Source organism: Leopardus geoffroyi, chromosome X, assembly GCF_018350155.1.
Source record: "Leopardus geoffroyi isolate Oge1 chromosome X, O.geoffroyi_Oge1_pat1.0, whole genome shotgun sequence".
Classification (NCBI taxonomy): domain Eukaryota; kingdom Metazoa; phylum Chordata; class Mammalia; order Carnivora; family Felidae; genus Leopardus; species Leopardus geoffroyi.
In genome coordinates, this window is record NC_059343.1 from 128,172,746 (window position 1) to 128,197,314 (window position 24,569).

Here is a 24,569-nt window from a genome sequence, read left to right on the forward strand (position 1 = left end):
CAAAAATATTTTTTTAAGCTTATTTTTATCTATTTTGAGAAAGAGATAGCAAGTGGGGGAGGGACAGAGACAGAGGGAGACAGAATCCCAGGCAGGCTCCACACTGCCAGTGCAGACCCTGATGCAAGGTTCAAGCTCACGAACTGTAAGATCATGACCTGAGCCGAAACCACAAGTCAGACACTTAATGGACTGAGCTATCTAGGTGCCCTGGGATGCAAAATTCTTTAATAAAATACCATCAAACTGAATTCAACAGCACATTAAAAGGGTTATACACCATTAACAAGTGTACAAGTGTGATTTATCCCTAGGATATAAGGATGTTTCAACATATGCAAATAAATCAATTTGATATACCATATTAACAGAATGAAAGATTAAAACCACATGACCACCTCAATTGATGGTGAAAAAGCATTAAAAATCACCAAAATAGGTAGAGAAGGAACTTAATACAATAAAGGCCACACATGAAAAGCCCACAGCCGATATTATAATCAATGGGGGGAAAATTGAAAGCTTTACCTCTAAGATTCAGTGCAAAGGCAAAGATGTCCACTCTTGCCACTTCTATTCAACATAGTACTGGATGTGTTGGAGCAATCATATAAGAGAAAGAAAAGGTATCCAAGTCAGGAGTAAAATTTATCTTGGATTACAGATGACATGATCACATATGTCGAAAATGCTAAAGACTCAACAACAACAAAAACTGATTAGGAATAATAAACTCCATAAAGTTGCAGAATACAAAACCAATATATAAAAATCAGTTGAATTTCTAAACACAAACCATAAACTATCCAAAAATGGAATTAAGAATACAATCCCCCCCCCCCCAAAAAGAATACAATCCCATTCATGATACCAACAAAAAGAATAAAATACTTGGGGATAAGCTTAACCAAAGTCAATTTCAGTACACTGAAAATTATAAAAACATTAATGAAGGAAATTAAAGACACAGGTAAATGGAAAGACATGCCATGTTCATGGATTGGAGGAATTAATATTGTTAAATGTCCATACTACTGAAATTGATCTAAAGAGTCAGTGCATTCTCTATTAAAATACTAATGGGATTTTTTACAGAAATAGAAAAAACAGTCCTAAAATCATATGGAATCACAAAAGACCCCAAATAGCTAAAGCAATCCTGAACAAGAATGAAGGTGGAGGCATCACACTTAGTGATCTGTAAATACATTACAAAGTTACTGTAATCAAAAAGTATGATACTGATATAAAAATTGACTTCTAGACCAATGGAACAGAATTGAAGGCCCAGAAATAAATCCACACATCTATGGTTGGCTGATCTTCAAGAAGCGTGCCAAGAATACACAATAAAATGAATAAATGATTTTTGAAAAACTGGATATCCACATGTAGAAAAATGAAATTGGACCCTTCATACCGTATAGAAAAATTAGCTCAAAATGGATTAAAGACTTAAACGCAAGACCTAGAAACATTAACTACTAGGATAAAATTTAGGAAAAAAGATTTTTGAGTTAGAACTTGGTAATGATTTTTTTGGATATGGCAACAAAAGCAAAAATAGACAACTGGGATTTCATCAAACTGGAAGTTTCTGCCCAGTAAAGGAAACAGTCGACAGAGTGAAATGGAAGCCTGAAATGGGAGATTAGGGGTTAATAACTAAAACATATAAGGAACTTGATAACAACAACTCGACCCAATTAAACATGCAAAGGACTTGACATTTCTCAAAAGAAGACCTACAAATGGCCAACAGGAATTTGAAAAGGTGCTCAATGTCACTAATTATCAAGGGTGTGTGTGTGTGTGTGTGTGTGTATATATATATATATATTATCAAGGATGTATACACACACATACAATGACTATGATTGAGCATTAATGTAGAAGGAAAATCTTAACATTTTCAACATGAATGAACCTGGAGGACATTATGCTAAGGGAAATAAGCCAGACACAGGAAGATAGATACTGAATTATCTCACATATATGGAACTAAAATAGTCCAGTCCTAGCAGCAGAGAGTACAGAGTAGAATGGTGGTGGCCAGGGCTAAGAGGTGGGGGAAATGGGGAGATGTTGGTAAAAGGGTACAAAGTTTCAGTTATGCAAGATAAATTCTGGAGAGCTAATGTACAGCAATGTGACTATAGTTAACAATATTATATACGCGAAATTTGGTAAGAGAGTAACTCTTGTGTTCTCATCTCACCCACAATTGAACCTCTTTTTAAAATTATTTAATGTATTTAATATATTTTTTTCACAATGATACCTCAATAAAACTGTTCATTGAAGTACAAAGCACTGCTTTCCTCTGAACTTCTGAATGACTTAATTTGAAACATTTTAAGTATTAAGAACAAACTTATTTTTGTAGGATGGTGAAAATTAGTGTCTAAAAAAATTGTCGGAGGGAAAACTTTTTAGCTGGAAATTATCCTCCATGTTAGTTCCAGCAGTTTCAGAATGTGTTTGCCATTGTGTTCTCAGTAAATGGTGCTTCTCCTATAAAGGAGAAGTGCTACTATAATGGGAAAAAAGAGAAGAATTGAATTCTCAGTCACTAGAGCCTAAAGTGCTTTGAAAGATCACTGAGTGTCTTTCTTAAATTTGAGTCTGTGGAAGTAAAGTGACTTATCCAAGACCATGCAGCTGGGCAAGTGCAGGGCCAAAGCTTACCCTTGTGTCTCCTGAGAATGTCAAGGCCCAAATCTATCTAAATTAAGAAGGCACTGATGAGGTCATCAAAATCATCAATAGAAGCACTGCTTCTGCACTCATAGAAACAGGCTTTTTAATGTTTATTTACTTATTTTGAGAGAGAGAAAGTGAGCGAGAGTAGGGGAGAAGCAGAGGGAGAGAGAGAATCCCGAGCAGGCTCCATGCTGTCAGCAGATGAGGGGCTTAGTCTCACAAACTGGGAGATCATGACCTGAGCAGAAATCAAGAGTCAGGCGCTTAGCCAACTGAGCCCCCCAGGCGCCCCTAGAAGTAAAGTTTGGGCTAGAAGCAGATGATCCTTCTCTTCCTTTGCTTGAATTCCTGAGCCTTATCCTTGTCTTATCTTACTCTTCTTTAAAATTTTTGCTTCTGACTTTATTGGGTTACAAATGATCTAGAACATACATATAAATCAAGTTTAGGGCTAGAATGTCATCACACATAAAATAACGGAGACACCAATGAACAATGAAAATTATGGCGCCCATTGAGTGTTCTGGGGGTTTTTAACCACCTTAATCTTTAAGACCTTATTTTAGCTGCACAGTGCTATTTTTTTTTTCTTGCTTGTTTGTTCATTGTTCATTTTTAAAACTGCTTTTTCAAGGCATAATTGATATATACACAACTGTACATATTTAATGAATACAATTTGATGAGTTTGGACATATGTAAATAGATGTCATACCATCACTCTAATGAAGGTAATGGACACATCCAGTACCTCCAAAGTTTCCTTGTGTCCTTTGTGGGGTTTTTTTTTGGATTCATTTTAATTTTGTTTTTCTGGTAAGAAGAGAACATGAGATCTACCCTCTTAACAGAGTTTGAAGCGCACTGTACCTTATTGTTAACTACAGGCAAATCTTTAGAACTTATTCATGTAGCATAACTGAAGCTTTATGCCCCTTGAATAACAACCCCCCCCCCTTATCCCTACCCCCGTCCCCTGGCAACCACTATTGTATTCTCTGCTTCTAGGAGTTTGACTGTTTTTAAAAATATGTTTAACTTTCTTTGTAGCATTTATCCCTAACACAAATTAGTCATTCATTTATTTACAGTCTCTTGCCTCCATTACACTGTTATCTCCATGTTGTTCACTAGTGCTTAGAGCAGGGCCTGCCACATCATAGCCATTCAGTAAGTCTCTCTCGAGTGGTCGATTGTGTGATTTGTTTCTTTAAGTATGTCCCCTTTTCCATCGCTGATGCTGTTTACTTGTGTTTGCTCTTTTTTCTTGCTTGTGTTGCCAGAGGCTTATCTATTTTGTTGGTTTTTTTCAAAGGTCCAGCTTTATGTTCTCTAGATCAATTCAGTTTCTTAGCTTTTTAAAAAACTTCCACTTTTCTCTTCATTAATTTCTTCCTTCTATTTCATGTACATTTTATTGTTGCTGTGTTGTTCTTATTATTTTTATCCTAAATTCATGAGGTGAAAAGTAGGCTCATTTTCTATCTTCCTTGTTTTCTCATAAATACTTCTAAGGCTATACGTATTCCTCCTCACTGTGGCCTCATTCCAGAGGTTTTGATGTGTGGTAGTTACAATGGCTTTTGTTTGTTGGGTTTTTTACTTCTGATTTGTGTTTCCAGTCGTTATTTTCTCTTCAACCTAAGAGTTATTTAGAAGTGCATTTTAAAATTTCCAGATTTGTCAGTTTAGGAGGTTTTTTTGTTTTTGTTTTTTTTTTTTTTTTTGCTATTACTTTAATTGTTAACACATTATTATAACTGTGGCCTGTGTGATATTGGCTTTATGGAAATTTTTTGATATTTCCTTTGTTACCTAGAAAAGAGGTTCACAGATGACAGCCTGTAGGCCACATGGGCCTGGTGCCTATTTTGTAAATTAAGTTTTATCGGAACACAGCTACACTCCTTTGTTTACTGGTTACAACTGCACTGCTGAGTGGTTGGGATAGAGACTCTGTGGCCTATGCAGCTTAAAACATTTACTATCTGGACTTGTCATAAAAAGTTTGCTGGACTGCTAACTTAAAACATGGCCAATTTTGGTGACTTTTTCATAGGGATCAAAAAATACGTGTATTGTCTTTTGGGTCTCAGTCCCTTATATCCTTGTTAGAATAAGCTGGTTAAGTTATGTTGTAGTGATCCTTATATCCTTTCTCATAGTTTGTGCTTTTGATTATACATATCTGAGACAGATGTATATAAATTTCCCATCCACTTGTATTTTTTAGTCAGGGTTAGCTTTAGGTATTTTGAGGCTGTATTGTTATTGCATAAAGAGCATATAAAGGTTCATAACTATTATATGATCCTGTTGTGTTTTCCTTCATAAAATATGTAATAGCCTTCTTCGCCCATTTGTGCATTTATTTATGCGTGCTTTCTAGAGAATATTATTGTTCCTGTCAGGTTTAGGTTGAACTAAATATATTAGGGAAATAATAAATAACAGTTTAAACAAGAAAGATTATTTCTTTCTTGAGTAGAAGTCTGGACATAAGTATCCCAGGGCTCTATGATGTCATCAGGGACCCAGGCTCCTACCTTCTGCTTCACCATCTTGGTATATGGTTTCCATCCTAAGGTCCCCTCATGGTCCACGAGACTTCTGGAGTTCCAGCCAGCACATCTCCATTGAGGGCCAGAAGGAAGAGGAAAGGTAGGAGGGCAAAAAGGGGCCCATCCTAGCTCAGCCAATTTCTAATAAGTGACCTCAGAAGTCCCAGAAAACAATTCCATCTCCTTCTCATTGGCAGAACTTAGTGAAGCAGTCACACCTAAGCTACCAGGGAGGCCCATCAGGTAACTTTGCCTTGGCTAAAAATGGGCATTCTGTTACCAAGGAGGAAGGTGACACTGGACATTTTGGATTAGTCAGTCAGCAGTCTCTGCCACTGCCTGTTGCATGTTGTAGTTCTTGTTACTAGCATTTTCCTTTTATAACTTTTATTGTCAACCTTCCTCAGTTATTTTGTTTCAGGTATGTTCCTTATAAATAGAATATAGCAAGATCTTGAGTTACTTGGTTTTAAACAATGAGAGCATCTGTCTATTAATAGGTGAGTGTAATGCATTCACTTTATTCTCGTGGCTGATACATGTGGCAGTGTTCCTGCAATTACATTTTTGTCTTCTGTTTGCCACGCTTTCTGTTTAATTCTTTTTATGTTTCCTACCATTCGTTACACTGAGTGAGTTTTCTGTTTTTTCTGTTTTAGAAGTTGTATTTACTGCTTTGATTCTTTTAGTTATTACTCTTAATGTTTTTTAACATTCGTTTTTTACAATAATTTCAAATTTACGGAAAAGTTGCAAGAATAGTACAAAGGATTCCTGTGTCCCCTTTACACAGATTCCTCAAATATCAAAATTTTCTCATATTTCATTATTATTTTTTTTCTTTATACCTATGGATGGTTTTTCCTGAACCATGTGAGAGCTAAGTTACACACATGATTGACATTTCCTAAAGAACCGGTACATTTTCTTACATAAAAAAAAAATAAAATAGTTTCAGGACATTAAACTTCATACAATACTATTACCTAATCCACAGATAGTATTTAAATTTTACCAGTTTTCCTAATAACATTCCTTATAGCAGGAAAAGACCACTTTATTTTGGTCCAGATGCAGCTTCACACACTGCATGTAATTATCATGACCTGGAGTCTCCTTTGATCGGAAACAATTCTTTTGCCTTCTGTGAACATTGTAGTTTTGAAGATTGTAGGCCAGTTATTTTGGAAAATGTCCCTCATTTTGGGTTGGTTTACATTTTATCCAAATAAGCTTCAGAGTAAGCACTTTTGGCAATAACACCACAGAAGGGATGTTGTATTCTTCTCAGTGATTTGTATCAAGAGGCACATGGTATCAATTTGTGCCATTATTGGTGGTTTCAACTTTGACCAGATGCTTAAGGTAGTGTCTGTGAGGCTTTTCCACTATAAGGTTACTATTCTTCCCTTTGAAATGAATAAGTATATTGTGGGGACTTTTACCATTCATCAATGATTCTTTCCTAAATTATTTATTACTAAGATGGTTCTCAAAAGCAATGTTCTAATTCCATCATTCCTTTTACATTTACCAGATGGCATTCTACTCTCAGGAAGGGCTTTCCCTGCCCATCTGTTTATTTAATCATTTATTTATTAAAAATTAAAAAAAAAATTTTTTTTAATGTTTATTTATTTTTGAGACAGAGAGAGACAGAGCATGAATGGGGGAGGAGTAGAGAGAGAGGGAGACTCAGAATCGGAACCAGGCTCCAGGCTCTGGGCCATCAGCCCAGAGCCCGACGCGGGGCTCGAACTCACGGGCCGCGAGATCGTGACCTGGCTGAAGTCGGACGCTTAACCGACTGAGCCACCCAGGCGCCCCTATTTATTAAAAAAATTTTAAGGCTTATTTATTTTAGAGAGGGAGAGTATGTGCATATGCGTGCAAGCAGGGGAGAGGCAGACAGAGGTGGACAGAAAAGTGGGCTCTGTGCTGACAGCAGAGAGCCCGATGCAGAGCTCAAACTCACAAACCATGAGATCATGACCTAAGCTGAAGTCAGGCGCTTAGCCGGCTGAGCCACCCAGGCGTCCCTCATTTATTTAGTTATATTCATGTGTGTATTTGTATTCTTTATTTTATTCAATGGGTTCTAATCCATTATTATCATTAGCTATTTTGAGGCACACATTGTTTCAGAATCAACCAGTGGATGCTCCTCCCATGTTCTTTTGCCATATTCTCCTTATTCTTTGAGTACTACTTGATTTTCTGGCACAAGAAGATGTTCCACCTTCCTCTTGTTCTTTCCCGGATTCAGCTCTGGATTCAGCATTCCTCCAAGGAGCCCGGGTTCCTTTTATTTTTTAACAGCTTTATTGACGTATAATTGACATACAATAAACTACACACATTTAAAGTATATAATTTGCCAATTTGCCAATAAATTATATTTAAAAAATAAAATGATGTAAAGATCAAAAAAGCAGAAAAGTATATAATTTGATAAGTTTTCACGTGTGCACACTTGTTTATACCATCACCACAATCAAGATAATGAAAATATCCATCACCCTCAAAATGTTCTTTGGGTCCCTTGGTAATTCCTCCCTCTCATCACTCCCTGTCCCTCCTCCAACCCCAGGAAACCCTGATCTGTGGTCACTATAGAGTAGTCTGCATTTTCTATGGGAAAATATACATATGTATAGAATCATAGAATATGTACTCTTTTTTGTCTCATTTCATACACCAGAATTATTTTAGGATTCATCCATGTTATAGCATGTATCAATAGTTTACACCTTTTATTACAGAAAAGTATTAAATTATATAAATAGTAGCACAATTTGTTTATCCCTTTGCTTGCTGATAGATATTTGAGTTAATTGCAGTCTTGGTTTACTACAAATAAAGCTACTTTGAACTTCTGTGTACAAGTCTTTGTGTGGATATGTGCTTTCTCTTCCCTTAGGGAGATACTTAGGAGCACACTGGCTGAATTAATTATATGGTACATGCATATTTAACTTTCTAAGAAATTGCTAGACTATTTTCCAAAACAACCTGCTTATATTTTTGACTGGGATTATATTGAATATTGATCATTTTGGGGAGAATTGACACCTTAATAATATTGAGTGTTCCAATCTATGAACATGGCATATGTCTCCGTTTATTTTAGGTCTTTAATTTTCTCAACAATGCTTTGTAGGTTTCAGCATACAAGTCTTGCATATCTTTTGTCAGATTTATCCGTACCCATTTCATATCTTTATCCTATTGTAAATACTATTGTTTTAATTTCAATTTCCTATTCTTCATTGCTACTATATAAAAATACAATTGATTTTGTATATTGAGTTTATATCCTACCTTGCTAAACTTATTTGTTAATTTTAGTACCCTATTTGAACAGTCCATTGGATTACACACATAGATTTTCATCTGTGAATAAAGGCAGTTTTTACTTCTTCCTTTCTAATCTAGATGCCTTCTGTTTATTTTTCTTACCTTACTGTACTCATTGGAACCTCTAATAAACTGCTGAATACAACTGGTGAGAGCAGTCATGGTAGCTCTGTTCCTGATCATTGGGGAAAGCATTCAGTCTTCTACTATTAAGTATGATGTTACCTGAAGGTTTTTTTTCCCTTACTGATTTGAGGAGGTTTCCTTCTATTCCTAGTTTACTGAGAGTTCTCTTTTTCTTCAGTAATAAATGTTGCATTTTATCCAATGCCTATTGTATCTATAGTGCTTTTCTTTTTTAGTCTGTTAATATTGATGAATTACATTGACTGATTGTTTTGATTGCTAAACCAACTTCGCATTCCTGGGAAAAACTCCATCATTCGTGATGAATGATCCATTTTATGTACTGCTAGATTTGATTTGCTAAAATTTTGTTCACAATTTTACATACATGAGAGATATTAGTTTGTAGTTTTCTTGTAGAGTCTTTCTCTGGCTTTGGCAGCAGAGAAATCCTGACTTCAGAAGGAGAGTTCAGCAGTATTGCCTCCTTTTCAATTTAATGGAAGAGTTTTTGTAGAATTGATATTCTTTCTTCCTTTTTAGTAGATTCACCAGTCAAACCTTCTGGGCCTGGAGTATTCATGGTGGGAAGATTTTTAACTACCGATTTGATTTATTTAATAGATATAGGGCTATTCAGATTATATAGTTCTTCTTGAATAAGCTTTGGTAATTTGTGTCTTTCAAAGGACTTATTTCATCTAAGTGGTTGAATTTATTGGTATAAAGTTGTTATGATAATATCTTTTATTGGTTATTATCTGTAAAATCATAGTAATGTCTCTCTCATTACTATATTGGTAATTTGTTTCTTTTTTCTGATAAATCTGGCTAGACGTGCAATAATTTTACTGGATATGTCAAAGAATAACCTTTGGTTTCATTGGTTTTCTCTGTTTTTCTGTGTACTGTTCCATTTATGTCAACTCTGATATGTTATTTCCTTCTTTTTGCTTACTTTTTTTTTTTTTTAATTGAGAGAGAAAGTGCAAGTAAGCGAGGGTGGAGTAAGAGAGGGAGAGGGAGAGAATCACATGAGGGGCAGAGAGAGAGAGAGAAAGAAAAGTGAAGCTCATGTTCACCCAAAGCAGGGCTCAAACTCACCTGATGCAGGACTCGGACACACATACTACAAGATCATGACCTGAGCTGAAGTTAGATGCTTAACCAGCTGAGCCACAGGCACCCTCTTTTCACTTACTTTGAGCTTCACTTGTTCTTTTTTCTATTTTTTTAAGGTGGATGGAAGCTGAGTTTATTTGAGATCTATTTTCTTTTTTTCTATATAAATTTGTGTAAATTTCCAAGTATTCCTTTAGTTGTATCCCACAAATCTTACTGTGTTTTCATTTTTATTCAGTTCAAAACATTTTGTATTTTTCCTTTTTGACTTCCTGATTAATCCACAGGTTATTTATTTAGGTAGTTTTCTGTTTTATTGAGATATAAACAGCAGAACATTGTATAAGTTTCAGGTATAGAGCATAATGATTTGATACATGTAAATATTGCAAAATAATTGGCACAAGTTCAGTTAACATTGGCCACCTTGCATAGTTACAAATTGTTTCTTTTGTATGTGTGATGAGAACTTTTAAGATGTACTCTCTTAGTAACTTTCAAACATATAATACAGTATCGTTTTTGTTTGTTTTAGAGAACGAGAGAGAGAGAGAGAGAGAGAGAGAGAGAGAGAGGGAGGGAGGGAGAGAGGGAGGGAGAGGGAGAGCAAGTGGGGAAGAGGGGCGGAGGGAGAGAGGAGAGAGGGAAAATCCCAAGCAGGCTCTAGCTGTCAGTGCAGAGTCTGATGTGGGGCTTGATCCAATGAACTGTGGGATCATGACCTGAGCCAAAATCAAGAGTCCGCCACTCAACTGACTGAGCCACCCAGGTGCCCCTATGATACAGTATTGTTAACTGTAGTCATCATGTTCCACATTACATCCCCAGGACTTCTTTATCTCACAATTAGATGAACTTGGCTGTTAAAGAAAATGGTTTTAAAATTAGATACTAAAGTCAAAACCAACTCTATGCGCCATACAAGAGTCAAACAAAATACAAAGATTCAGGAAGGCTAAAACTAAAGGTATGTGGGAACAGTAATACGGCGGGGCTGCAGTCATAGCCAGAGCAGGACCAAGGCAAGGAAGTCCACTATTGCACGATTTCTTCTCTTTTTTTTCTTTTTTTGGCATATTTTCAGTGAGATTTTTTTCCTTATTTTATTTTTTCAAGTTTTTATTTAAATTCCAGTTATTTAACATGCAGTATAATATTAGTTTCAGGTGTGCAATACGGTGATTCAACACTTCTGTACAACACCTGGTGCTCATCACCACAAGTGCACCCCGTGATCCCCGTCTCCTATTTTACCATTCCCCACCCATCTCTTCTGGTGACCATCGGTTCCTTTTCTATAGTTAAGAATCTGTTTCTTGGTTTCTCTCTTTTTTTCCCTTTCCTCATTTGTTTCTTAAATTCCACATATGAGTGAAATCATATGGTATTTGTCTTTCTCTGACTGACTTATTTAGCTTAGCATTATACTCTCTAGCTCCATCCATGTCATTGCACATGGCAAGATTTCATTCTTTTTTTATGGTCAAGTAATATTCCATTGTTTGTATATGTGTGTGTGTGTGTATGTGTGTATATACATATATATACACACATATACACATACAACACACACACACACACACACCATTTCTTCTTCATTCATCAGTTAATGGACACTTGGGCTGTTTCTATATTTTGGCTCTTGTAGATAATGCTGCTGTAAACATTGGAGTCATGACGCCCTTTGTATTTGTATGTTTGTATTCATTGGGTAAACAGTAGTACAATTGGTAGATAATAAAGTAGTTCTAATTTGTAACTTTTTGAGGAACCTCCATACTGCTTTCCACAGTGGAGGCACCAGTTTGCATTCCCCACCAACAGTACAAGAGGGTTCCTCTTTCTCCACATCCTCGCCAACACCTATTGTTTCTTGTGTTGTTGATTTTAGCCCTTCTGTCAGATGTGAGATGATATCTCATTGTACTTGTGATTTGTATTTCCCTGATGATCAGTGATGTTGAGCATCTTTTCACGTGTCTGTTGGCCATCTGGATGTCTTCTTTGGAAAATGTGTATTCATGTCGTCTGCCCATTTTTAATTGGATTATTCATTTATTGGGTGTTGAGTTTTATAAGTTCTTTATATTTTAGATACTAATCCTTTATCACATATGTCATTTGCAAATATCTTCTCCCATTCCATAGGTCGCCTTTTAGTTTTGTTAATTGTTTCCTTTGCTGTGCAGAAGTATTTTAGTTTCATGAAGTCCTAATAGTTGATTTTTGCTTTAGTCTCCCTTGCCTCAGGGGACATATCTAGTAAGAAGTTGCTATGGCTGATGTCAAAGAAGTTACTGCCTGTGTTCTTCTCTAGGATTTTGATGGTTTCCTGTCTCACATTGAGGTCTTTCATCCATGTTGAGTTTATTTTTGTGTCTGGTGTAAGAAAGTGGTCCAGGTTCATTCTTCTGCATGTTGCTGCCCAACTTTCCCAACACCAGTTGTTGAAGTGACTGTCTTTTTTCCATTGGATATTCTTTCTTGCTTTGTCAAAGATTAATTGACTATATAGTTGTCAGTTCATATCTGGGTTTTATGTTCTGTTATATTGATCTATGTGTCTATTTTTGTGCCAGTACCTTATTGTCTTAATCACTACAGCTTTGTGATATAACTTGAAGTCTGGAATTGTGATGCCTCCAGCTTTGCTTTTCTTTTTCAAGGTTGCTTTGGTTATTTGTGGTCTTTTGTGGTTCCATACACATTTTAGGATAGTTTGTTCTAGCTCTGTGAAAAATGCTATTGGTATTTTGGTAAAGATTGCATGAAATGTGTAGATTGCTTTGGGTATTATAGACATTTTAACAGTATTCTTCTTATCCATAAGTGTGGAATGTCTTTTCAGGTCTTTGTGATATCTTCAGTTTCTTTCATCAGTGTTTTATAGTTTTCAGAGTACAGGTCTTTCACCTCTTTGATTAGGCTAGGCTTATTCCTAGGTGTCTTATTATTATTGGTGTAATTGTAAATGGGATTGATTCTGGGGTGCCTGGGTGCCTCAGTCGGTTGAGCACTCAACTCTTGATTTTGGCTCAGATCATGATCCCAGGGTTGTGGGATCAAGTCCCGCATTGGGCTTCATGCTCAGCGTGGAACCTACTTGGAATTCTCTTTCACTCTCCCTCTGCTCCTTTTTACCACTTGTGTGCTCCCCTCTCTCTAAGAAATAGATAGATAGGTAGATAGATAGATAGATAGATAGATAGATAGATAGATAGGATTGATTCCTTAATTACTCTTTCTGCTACTTCATTATTGGTGCATAGAAATGTAACAGATTTTTGTACGTTGATTTTGTATCCTGTGACTTCACTGAATTCGTATATCAGTTCTAGCACTTTTCTGGTGGAGTCTTTCGGGTTTTCTATATAGAGTGTCATGTTGTCTGCAAATAGTGAAAGTTTTATTTCTTCCTTGCCAAATTGGATGCCTTTTATTTCTCTGTGTTGTTTTACTGCAGTGGCTAGCAATTCTGGTACTATGTTAAATAGCAGTGGTGAGGGTGGACATCCCTGTCTTGTTCCTGACCATAGAAGAAAGCTCTCAGGTTTTCCCATTGAGGATGATATTATATGTGGGTTTTTTCTTATATGGCCTTTATTATGTTGAGGTATGTTTCCTCTAAACCTAATTTTTTGAGGGTTTTCATCATCAATGGATGTTGTACTTTGTCAAATGCTTTTTGTGCATCTATTGAAATGATCATGTGGTTGTTATCCTTTCTGTTACTAATGTGGTGTATCATGTTGATAGATTTGTGAATATTGAACCACCCTTGCAGCCCAGGAATATATCCCACTTGATCGTGATGAATGATTTTTCAATGTAGTATTGGATTTGGTTTGCTAATATATTATTGAGAAGTTTTGCATCTATCTTCATTATCATTCTTTTTTTAAAATATATTGGGGCGCCTGGGTGGCGCAGTCGGTTAAGCATCCGACTTCAGCCAGGTCACGATCTCGCGGTCCGTGAGTTCGAGCCCCGCGTCGGGCTCTGGGCTGATGGCTCCAGAGCCTGGAGCCTGTTTCCGATTCTGTGTCTCCCTCTCTCTCTGCCCCTCCCCCGTTCATGCCCTGTCTCTCTCTGTCCCAAAAATAAAATAAACATTGAAAAAAAAATTTAAAAAAAAAAAATATAATTTATTGTCGAGTTAGCTATCATACAGTGTATACAGTGTGCTCTTGGCTTTGGGAGTAGATTCCCATGATTCATCGCTTACATACAACACCCAGTGCTTATCCCAACAAGTGCCCTCCCCAATGCCCAACCCCTCTTTTTCCTCTCCCCTTGCTCCCCCCCACATCAACACTCAGTTTGTTCTGTGTATTTAATAGTCTCTTATGGTTTGCCTCCCTCTCTGTACTTTTTCCCCCCTCTCCTTCCCCCGTGGTCTTCTGTTAAGTTTCTCAGATTCCACATATGAGTAAAAACATGATATCTGTCTTTCTCTGACTGACATTTCACTTAGCATAATACCCTCCAGTTCCATCCACATTGTTGCACATGGCAGGATTTCATTCTTTCTCATGGCTGAGTAGTATTCCATTAATGGGATCTTTGTCTGGTTTTGGTATTAGGGTAATACTGGCCTCACAGAATGAATTTGGAAGCTTTTCTTCCATTTCTATTTTTTGGAATAGTTTGAGAAGAATAGGTATTAACTCTTCTTTAAATCTTTGGTAGAAATCGCCTGTCTAGGTATCTGATCCTGGACTTTTGTGTCTTGGGAGATTTGTTATTACTGATTCAATTTCTTTGCTGGTTATGGGTCTGTTAAAGTTTTCTATTTCCTCCTGTTTCAGTTTTGATAGTTTATAGGTTTCTAGGAATTTATCCATTTCTTTCAGGTTGTCCAATTTGTTGGCATATAGTTTTCCATAGTATTCTCTTATAATTGTTAATATTTGTATGGTGTGGGTTGTTATTTCTCTTCTTTTATTTGTGATCTTATTTATTTGGGTCCTTTCTCCTTTCTTTTTGATAAGTCTGGCTAGAGGTTTATCAATTTTATTAATTTTTTCAAAGAAACAGTTCCTGGTTTCATTGATCTTTTCTATTTTTTTTTTCAGTTTCTGTCTCATTTATTTCTGTTCTATTCTTTATCATTTTCTTCCTTCTGCTGGCTTTAGGCTTCGTTTGTTGTTCTTTTTCTAGCTCCTTTAGGTGTAAGGTTAGCTTGTTTGAGATTTTCCTTACTTCTTGAGATAGCCCTGTATTGACTGATTTTCTGGTTGAGCCATTCATTGTTTAATAGCAGGTTATTTAGCCTCCATGTATCTGTGGTCTTTTCCAAAGGTTTTCTTGATATGTATTTAGGTGCCATTTTCTTACTTGTTTTGTGGTGGTTTTTGTAGTTTTTCCCTGATCATTTCTTCTCTTGCTCCCTTTCGTGTTTTGTTAGCTTTCTTTAGTGATATCTTAGATTCCTTTCTCTTTATTCTTTGCATAGCTATTACTGATTTTTGACTTGTGGTTACCAATAGGTTTGTATATAACATCTTCTGAATGTTACAGTCTATGTTAAGTTGATGGTTGCTTAAGTTACTCCTGTACCCCCCATGTTTTAGGTTTATGGTGTCATATTTTAATCCTTTCATTTTATGACTCCCATTTTTGGAGAAATACTTATTGTTACAGCTTTTCTATTTTTTACTTTTAATACTCTCACTTTTGGTCTTTCATTTCAACTCAAAGAATCCCCTTTAATATTTCTTATAGGGTTGGTTTAGTTGTCATGAACTCCTTTAGTTTTTGTTTGTCTGGGAAGCTATCTCTCCTATTCTGAATGACCACCTTGCTGGATAGAGTATTTTTGGCTGCAGGTTTTTCCCATTCAGTACTTTGAGTGTATCATGCCACTCTCTTCTGGCTTGCCCAGTTTCTGTTGAGAAATCTGCAGCTACCTTTATGGGTTTTCCCTTAAGTTAAGGACGTCTTTTGTCTTGCTGCTTTTAAGGGTTTTTTTCATTATCATTATATTTTACGAATTTAATTACAATATGTCTTGGTATTGGCCTGCTTTTGTTGATTTTGGTGGGAGTTCTCTGTGCCTCTGGATCTGGATGTTTGTTTCCTTCCTCAGATTAGAGAAGTTTTCTGTTGTTATTTCTTGAAATAAATGTTCTGCCCCGTTTTCTATCTCTTCTTCTGGGATTTCTATAATATGAATTTATTATGAATGTTATTACATGCAATGGAGTCACTGAGGTCCCTAAGTCTATTCTCACGTTCCATAATTCTTTCTCTCTTTTGTTCAGCTTCATTATCTTCCATTATTTTCTCTTCTGTCTCACTAATCTGTTACTCTGCTTCTTCCAGACTGCTGCACAATGCATCAGGCCTGTTTCAAATCTCATTTATTGCATTCTTCATTTTTGATCCTTTTTCTTAAGTATTTTATCTCTGGATCCGGAGGTTATTTAGAAGTATGTTATGTAGCTTCTAAATACTTTGGTATTTCCATACCTTTCTGTTGTTGATTTCCAATTTAATTCCACTGTGTTCAGAAGAAAATACTTTATGTGACTTGAATCCTTTAAAAATTATTGAGAATGTGTTATGGCCCAGAATATGGTCTATAGGTAAACTTTCTGTGTGTATTTGAAAAGTTGTTCTACTGTTGGGTGAAGTGTGCCTATAAATATCAATTAGATCAAGTTGTTTTATAGCGTTTTTCAAGTCTTTATCCTTACTGATATTTGTGTCTACTCTTCTATCAATTTTTGAGAGAAGGTTTTTGAACCCTCCAGCTATAATTGTGGATCAGTCTGTTATCATAGTTCTATCAGTTTTTTATTAATATCTTCTTAAGCTCTGTCATTAGGTGTATACATGTTTAGGACTGTTACGTATTTTTTATGAATTCACCTTCTTGTCATTATGAAATTACCTTCTCCATCCCTGTTAATATTCTTTGCTCCAAAATCAACTTTGTCTGATATTAATAGAGCTATACCTACTCTCTTTTGAGTATTGTTAGCACGTTTTGTCTTTTTACTTTTAGCTTATTTTTGTCTTTAAATTTAAAGTGTAATTGTTGTAGTTAGCATATAGTTGGGTCTTCCTTACCATCTTGCTGTTTGTTTTTTATTTGTCTTATCTGATTTATGTTCACCTTTTCCTCTTTTGCCTTCTTTTGGATTGAGTAATTTTTATGATTTAATTTTATCCCCTTTTTAGGTCTATTAGCTATAATTTTTTGTTATGTTACTTCAGTGCTTGATTTAGGGAATATAGCACATCGTCACCATTGACATATTGGGTGGGATAACTGTAGTGGTGGTGGGACTCCAGTATAGTTTAGGGTGTTGGGCAGTAGCATCCCAGGCCTTTACCTGCTAGATGCCAGGAGCACCTCCTCAGTTGTAGCAATAAGAAATGTTTCCAGACATTGCCAGATGTTTCCTGAAGGGGAAAACCATCTCTGGTGAAAAACCGCTGGTTTACATATTTTTACTTATCGCAGTCTGCCTTCAAGTGGTATTATAGTAGTTCACATGAAGTTTTAGGAACCTTGGAACACTATACATCCACTTCTCTCCTGGTTTTTGTGCTAATGTACACAACACGTAAATTTTACTTGTTTGTATGTTATAAAAACATAATATGTTGTTATTTCGTTTTACTTTAAACAATTGATTATCTTTTCAAGAAATTTAAAAAAGTGTCATGTAGACAGACATATAGATATGTATATATACATAGTTATACAGACATATATACATATATACAGTTATACATATATATAGTTATACATATAAATATGTATATATATAGTTATAATGGTTATTTTAAGATGCTTGTCCGCTAATTATTTCATCTTTGGTATTTCTAACTCTGTTTCTGTTGACTTATTTTTTCTTGTTTATGGGTCACATTTTTCTGCTTTTTCCTATGCCTAGTAATTTTATGTGAATGCCAGGTATCGTTAATTTCACTAATTGTCCCTTCGAGGTTTCGTATCTAGCCAGAAAGCACTTTGCTTACCAGCTTTTCTCTTTTAGCTTTTTTATTGTTAGGAAAAAAACTCATGTACCTCACCTTATTTTTTTTTCCTTTCTAAGGAAAAGTTAATAGGCTTCTGCAACTCTAAGGAATACTTTGTCACCAAAAATTAAGGAACATTTGGACTGAGTAGATTGGAAGGTATGGAGAAAGAAAAAGGAGTTAAACCACTCATTCCCAAACTTGGCTGAGCACTGGAATCACCCAAGTAGTTTAAAAAATACACTGAGCCTATCCAAAAAGGCTACATACTACGCAATTCCAACTACAGGACATGCTATAAGAGGAAAAGCTATAGAAACAGTAAAAAGATTGCCAGGGGTTAGGGAGAAAAGAGGGCTTTTAGGGCAGCGAAATTATTCTGTGATATTATAATGGGGTACATGCCATTATACATTTGTGAAAACCCACAGAATGTACACCAAGAGTGAGTCCTAATGTAAACTATGGACTTCGTGTGATGTTGATAAGTCACTGGAGGCTTACCAGTTATTACAAAGGTACCACTCCGGTGTAGGATGTTGCTAATGGGGGAGGCTGTGCATGTGTGGGGACATCTCTGCACCTTCCTCTCCATTTTGCCCTGAACCTAAAACTGCTATAAAAAATTTTGTGTGCGCGCGCGCACACACACACACACACACACACACACACACACACACACACACTTGCTCTGGATGTCTGGGTTCCTCCCCCAGAGACTGTGATCTGTATCATAGGTAAAGAATGATGCCTGGGCATCAGGACTTGTAAAAGAGCTTAAACATTCTCACCACAAAAAGAGGAATGGTAATTATGTGATGTAATGGAGGTGTTAGCTAACTCTATGTTGATAATTATTTTGCAGTGTATAAGTGTATCATACACTTAAACACATAAGTTTAAGTGTATACCTTAAACTTACACAATATTATATATCAATTATATCTCAATAAAGTTGGAAAAATAAGGAAAGAGAAAAAAGACAATTACATACTTAATTTGTTGCTGAACAGTCAAGGAAGTTTTTGCTGAAGAAAGCATTCTTTTTATTCTTTACTGAGATATAATTGACATATAACATTATGTTAGTTTCAGGTATGCAACACAGTGATTCAATATTTGTATACACTGTGATGTGGTCACCACAGTAAGTCTAGTTACCAACCCTCACCACGCAGTTACAAAAATTATTTTTCTTGTCATGAGAACTTTCAAGATCAACTCTCTTAGCAACTTCCAAATATGCAATTCAGTATTATTGACTATAGTCACCATGCTGTACATTGCATCCCCAGGGCTTGTGTATTTTATAACTTGAGGTCTGTACCTCTCGATCCCCTTCATTCATTTTGCCCATCCCCCTACCCCTTCCTCTTTGGCAATTACCACTCTGTTTTCTGCATCTATTAGTTTTGTTCACTTATTTTGTTTTTTAGGTTCTACATGTAAGTAAAATGGTGTGGTATTTAAAGAAAGCATTCTTAAGCTGTTTTCTGATGGATGAGTAAAAGTTAGCTAAGTAAAAATGGCGGGGGAGGTGGGGGAAACTCCGGGTAGAGGAAACAGCATGTTGGAGGGTCAGAGATGGGAAGGAAGTTGGGTATACACGAGATTCTTTTTTTGCATTTGTTTTTTCCATTGCCACTCTTTTTATTGTTTGTATATTTGACGACTATTATTTCTGTATGTAAATTTTACCTTCCTGAATTCCTTTATTCTTTGAGTTAATTTTACCTTTGGTTTTTTGGAGACTTCTAGATAAATATCATATTTCATCTGTAAGTAAAAATAGCTTCGCTTCTTCAATTTCTGTACTTGTAATTGATTTCTTATGTGTAACTGTATTGACTAACATCTACTTCACAACATTTAAATAGTAGTGGGAGTAGTAAGCACTTGTGCTTTGTTTCTGATCCTTGTGGAAATCCCTGTGGCATCTCACTCTTAAGTAAGATAGTATTCAGGACTAAGGTTAACATACGTTTTCATAGTAAGTAAGTATACATTCCTGGGGTGCCTGAGTGGCTCAGTCAGTTGAGCACCTGACTCTTGATTTCACCTCAGGTCATGATCTGAGGATCGTGGGATCAAGCCCCACATTGGGCTCTCTCTACCTCTGCCCCTATCACCTGCTCACACACACTCTCTCTCTCTCTCTCTCTAATAAAAAAAAAGAAAAGGATACATTCCTACTTTTGTCTTTTATTCTGTGTTGTAATCAGGATTGAGTGTTGAATTTTGTTAATTTTTTCAGTATCTATGGAGGCAATTAATATTTTCTTCAGATCTCTTAATATGATGTATTAATAGATTTCCTACCATTGAACCAAGCTTGGCTTCTGAAAAGATATCCTGTTGAATTGCCTTAATGTGATATCAGGCTTTGCTCACTGATATTTTGCTTAGTATGTTTGCATAAGTAATCATAAGTTTAGCTTTTTTGAATTTTTGGTACTGCTTGAGTCGGGTTTAGTCATCCATATTGTACTTGCTCCCCAAGAATTGTTTGGACTTTTCTTTCATTTTTTTAGGCTCTTGTGCAATGTATGTAGCATTGAGGACAATGTATTGTTTGAATATTCCCCAAAGAAAGCAGCAGGGTCTTTTATTTGGGGGGTGGTAGGTATTCCCTTGGTATATTTCTCTGTTTGCTATGGGAATTGGTCTGTTTATGTTTTCTTTCCTAATGAGGTCAATTTTGGTAAATTGTATTTTCCCATGAAACTATCCATTTTGTCTTGTTTTCAAATTTATTTGCAGAGAGATCGATCTGCCGGGTAGTCTCCTATGGTATTTTACATCTCTCCTATTTTAATAGTTACCTCCTCCTTGTCATTCCATATTTTGTATATTTGTGTTTTTTTCCTTTTCCCTCCTTGATTATGTTAGCTAGTAGTGTGTCTATTTTGTTAATTTTCTCAAAACAATCATTCTTTATATTAATTTGATTGTTTTTTTCCTCCCGATCGCATTAATTTTTCTTGTAGCTTTCATTTTTCCCTTCCTTTATATTTTACTTCAGTTATTTTATTGTGTTTTATCTTAGTAATTGGCGTTTAGGGGTTAATTAATATATTTTTGGTCCTTCATTGATATATAAGTGCTTAAGGCTATGATTTTCCACTGATCTCTGCTTTAAATATATCCCACAGATGCTGGGATAGTAGTATTTTCATTTTCATTATTTTTTAAAAACTCCTTTTAGTTTCCATTTCACCCACCCATTGTGCTCCAGTCTTCCTTCCCTCCAATCTGGTATCTACGATGTAGCCTATTTGAAATGGTGCTCAGAAAATAATTGTTGAACAATCCCTTCGGCAGCAGACTTCCACACTAGTATTTTAGTATGTTCTGACCTGTCAGAAACTTAATTTGCTTGGTTGATTTTAGCTCTTCAGTTGAAGTGAAATGCATATAGAAAAGTGCACTAATTTTAATGTCCAGCTCAATAAGTTTTCACAAAGTGAAGACACCCATGCATCCGCGACACAGATCAGTTCCAAGAATTTTCACAAAGTAAATGTTCCTATGAAGTTGCAACACATGGCGATAGGTGCCATTTTATTTGGCCCAGTTCTTGTAGCTGCTCTCAACAGGAATACTGGAATAACTATTCCAGCTATTACAGTTACCCGTAAACAGCAGAAGGATTAGGGGTGCCAACTCCCTGTGTGGTAAGAAACCCACATAGAACTGTTGGACTGTCCACAAACTTCACTACTAATAACTCACTATTGACCAGAGGCCTTAATACAGTAACATACACTCATTAACACATGTTTTGTATGGTATATGTGTTATACACTGTGTTCTTACAAAAAAGTAAGCTACAGAAGAGAGAATGTTATTGAGAAAATCATAAGGAAGAGAAAATACAGTCACGGTCCTGCACTGTACAAAATCTACTTCCTGTGGAGCTTAGAGCCCTGCTGTTCCATGGCCAACTGCAGTTCATTAGCAGAAGCAGGATCTCTGCCCTAAGCTTTGCCTCTCTGCCTCCATAGGTTGCGGGGTTGTAGTTTTGAGTGAACTGACAGAGGCTCGAGCCATTTCCAATAGGAGTTTATGGAAATGTGTGTCCAGTCCCATTTCTGCTCTTAGTCCTGACAAACTCGGTAGGAAACCCTACTAAATAGCCTTATGGCAACAGGAGGCTGACTTCTTCCAGGTGTTTGGAATCATCAGTAGTAACAGTCCCTGTGGGGCGCCAGGGTGGCTCAGTCAGTTAAGTGTCTGACTCTTGATTTTGGCTCAGGTCATGATCTCACGGTTCGTGAGTTGAAGCCTTGTGTCGGGTCCTGTCCTGACAGTGAGGAGCTTGCTTGGGATTCTCCCAATCCGTCTCCCTCTGCCCCTCCCCTGCTTGCACTCTCTCTCCCTGTCTCTCTCAAAATAAATAAATAAAGGGGCGCCTGGTGGCTCAGTCGGTTAAGCATCTGACTTCAGCTCAGGTCATGGTCTTGCGGTCTGTGGCTTTGAGCTCCATGTCGTGCTCTGTGCGGAGAGCTCAGAGCCTGGGGCCTGCTTCGGATTCTGTGTCTCCCTCCCTCCCTCTCTCTCTCTCTCTCTCTCTCTCTCTCTCTCTCTGCCTTTCCCCAGCTTGCACTCTGTTTCTCTCTTTCAAGAAGTAAACATTAAAATACATACATACATACATACATACATACTTATAAAAAAAATAACAGTCATGTGTATTACTGCAAAGGGCCTTCTGCAGACCAAAAGCAGCTACTTGGATGTGAGGAGGGGTGCTTGTAATTCTCCATTATTTGGGTCCTACCTAGATTATGGTATAGAGCCCAGACACATTCTGCTGGGTGCGAAAGAGAGAGAGGAGGGCTAGATCTTATGCTGCTGCTCTCCCGTGTGCCAGTGAGGCCTCACAGTGCCAGCGGCCCTCAGCTTCATGCTAGAAGCATGTTTGTTTCATGTTCTAGCATGAAAATACAAGTATTTATGAATTTCTTACCTATTTCCCTCCCAGGGGAGAGAATGGGAAGTGAGGGCCACTGGTGAACACTGAGTTAGAACAAATGAGCATTTATATGAGTAATCCAATTTACATAATGAATCTGATGGAATCATTGAAGAGTCTGCAGTTACTTTTCCCCAGGCTTTGTGATCAAGGTGTTCAACCCCACTGGCAACTTCTCAACAAAAAACAGCATTAATTAGATATTCCCCTTTTCCCCTTGTGCTCCCAAGTCCTCCATTAAGTTTATGAAAGGGCTCCAGGTTTTCTAGGAGAATAGAGAATATTGACTCTGCAAATGTGCTTCTAATTTGCTCCCCAGATGAGCTCAGTTAGAACTCAGTCCCCTTTGATGTTGCGCTACTAAATGAATGACAAGAATGTCTAATCTTTGAGTACAGCGTATCCCAAAATTTCTATTAGGACTATAGAAAACTTCTGATTATGACAACTCGGCATTAAAAACTAACCCCCTTCTTGGTATATATCCAAAGAAAATAAAATATGGGTCTCAAAATGATATCTGCACTCCAATATTCATTGCAGTATTATTCACAGTAGACCAGATACATAAGCAACCTTAAGTTCTGTCAATGGATGAATTGAAATAAATAAAAATAGCCAAACTCACTGAGTTGAGAGTACAATGGTGGTTGCTATGGCAGGAGTGGTGCAGGGGAAAACGAGGAAGTGTTGGTCAAAGGGTACAAAGTTTCAGTATGAATGAGTTCTGGAGATCGAATGCACAACATGCTGAGTATAGTTAACAATACTGTGTTGTATACTTGATATTTTCTAAGAAGGTAGATCTTAAGTATTCTTACCACATACACACAAAAAGAATGGTAACTATGTGAGGGGCGCCTGGGTGGCGCAGTCGGTTAAGCGTCCGACTTCAGCCAGGTCACGATCTCGCGGTCCGTGAGTTCGAGCCCCGCGTCGGGCTCTTCTGGGCTGATGGCTCAGAGCCTGGAGCCTGTTTCCGATTCTGTGTCTCCCTCTCTCTCTGCCCCTCCCCCGTTCATGCTCTGTCTCTCTCTGTCCCAAAAATAAATAAACGTTGAAAAAAAATTAAAAAAAAAAAAAAAAGAATGGTAACTATGTGAGGTGATGGATATGTTAATTAGCTTAAGCGTCGTGATCATTTTACTCAAAATATCAATGTCAAAATACCAATTTCTACACCTTCAATGTATGTAATTCCTTTTTGTCAATTACACCAAAATAAAGCTGGAAACATAAAACTGACCTGAACTGATTGTCTTGCAGGTATGAGAGGATTGAAATCCCAATCCATATCGTGCCTCATGTGACCATTGGGAAAGTATGCCTTGAATCAGCAGTCGAGCTGCCCAAGATCCTGTGCCAAGAGGAGCAGGACGCATATAGGAGGATCCACAGGTAGAGTCTTCCCTCCTCTGTCATCTGTGAGAAAGTGTGTTAACAATCTGTTTAACATTCGTTGCTTTCCTGCTGCACTTTGAACCCTTCAAGGGCAAAGGCACTTTTTGGTTGTTAAAAAAAATAAACTGCAACATCTTAGTAGCTCTGTTGCCAAGCACTGGGTCTTTCCCAATAAATGTGTACTATATGAAGTGAGAGTAATTTAATATTATCTCTTTGAATTATCTTGAAGTTCTGAAGAAAATCAGATCCCCAAATAATGCAAAATTTAACTGTAATGTGATTTAAATTATACATATTCATCTAATCCAACTGGCAAAGTTCTGGTGCAG

At 36.8% G+C, this 24,569-nt stretch overlaps 1 protein-coding gene and 1 long non-coding RNA gene across 5 annotated transcripts in view; both read left to right on the top strand.

The window, feature by feature from the left end:
• BRCC3 (BRCA1/BRCA2-containing complex subunit 3) overlaps nt 1–24,569 on the top strand; it is a 63,181-nt gene that overhangs the window by 32,567 nt on the left and 6,045 nt on the right. For 3 of the 4 annotated variants that reach the window (XM_045470583.1, XM_045470582.1, XM_045470585.1), the window contains 2 exons: nt 5,290–5,364; nt 24,103–24,234. In XM_045470583.1, the coding sequence (XP_045326539.1) occupies nt 5,290–5,364; nt 24,103–24,234 (207 nt within the window). The remainder of the gene's footprint in view (nt 1–5,289; nt 5,365–24,102; nt 24,235–24,569) is intronic. The other variant, XM_045470586.1, reaches the window with a different exon arrangement.
• Nucleotides 5,414–23,686, top strand: LOC123594033. The gene is made up of 3 exons (XR_006710651.1): nt 5,414–5,424; nt 9,583–9,584; nt 22,775–23,686. It is a non-coding gene; the product is annotated as an uncharacterized LOC123594033 (long non-coding RNA).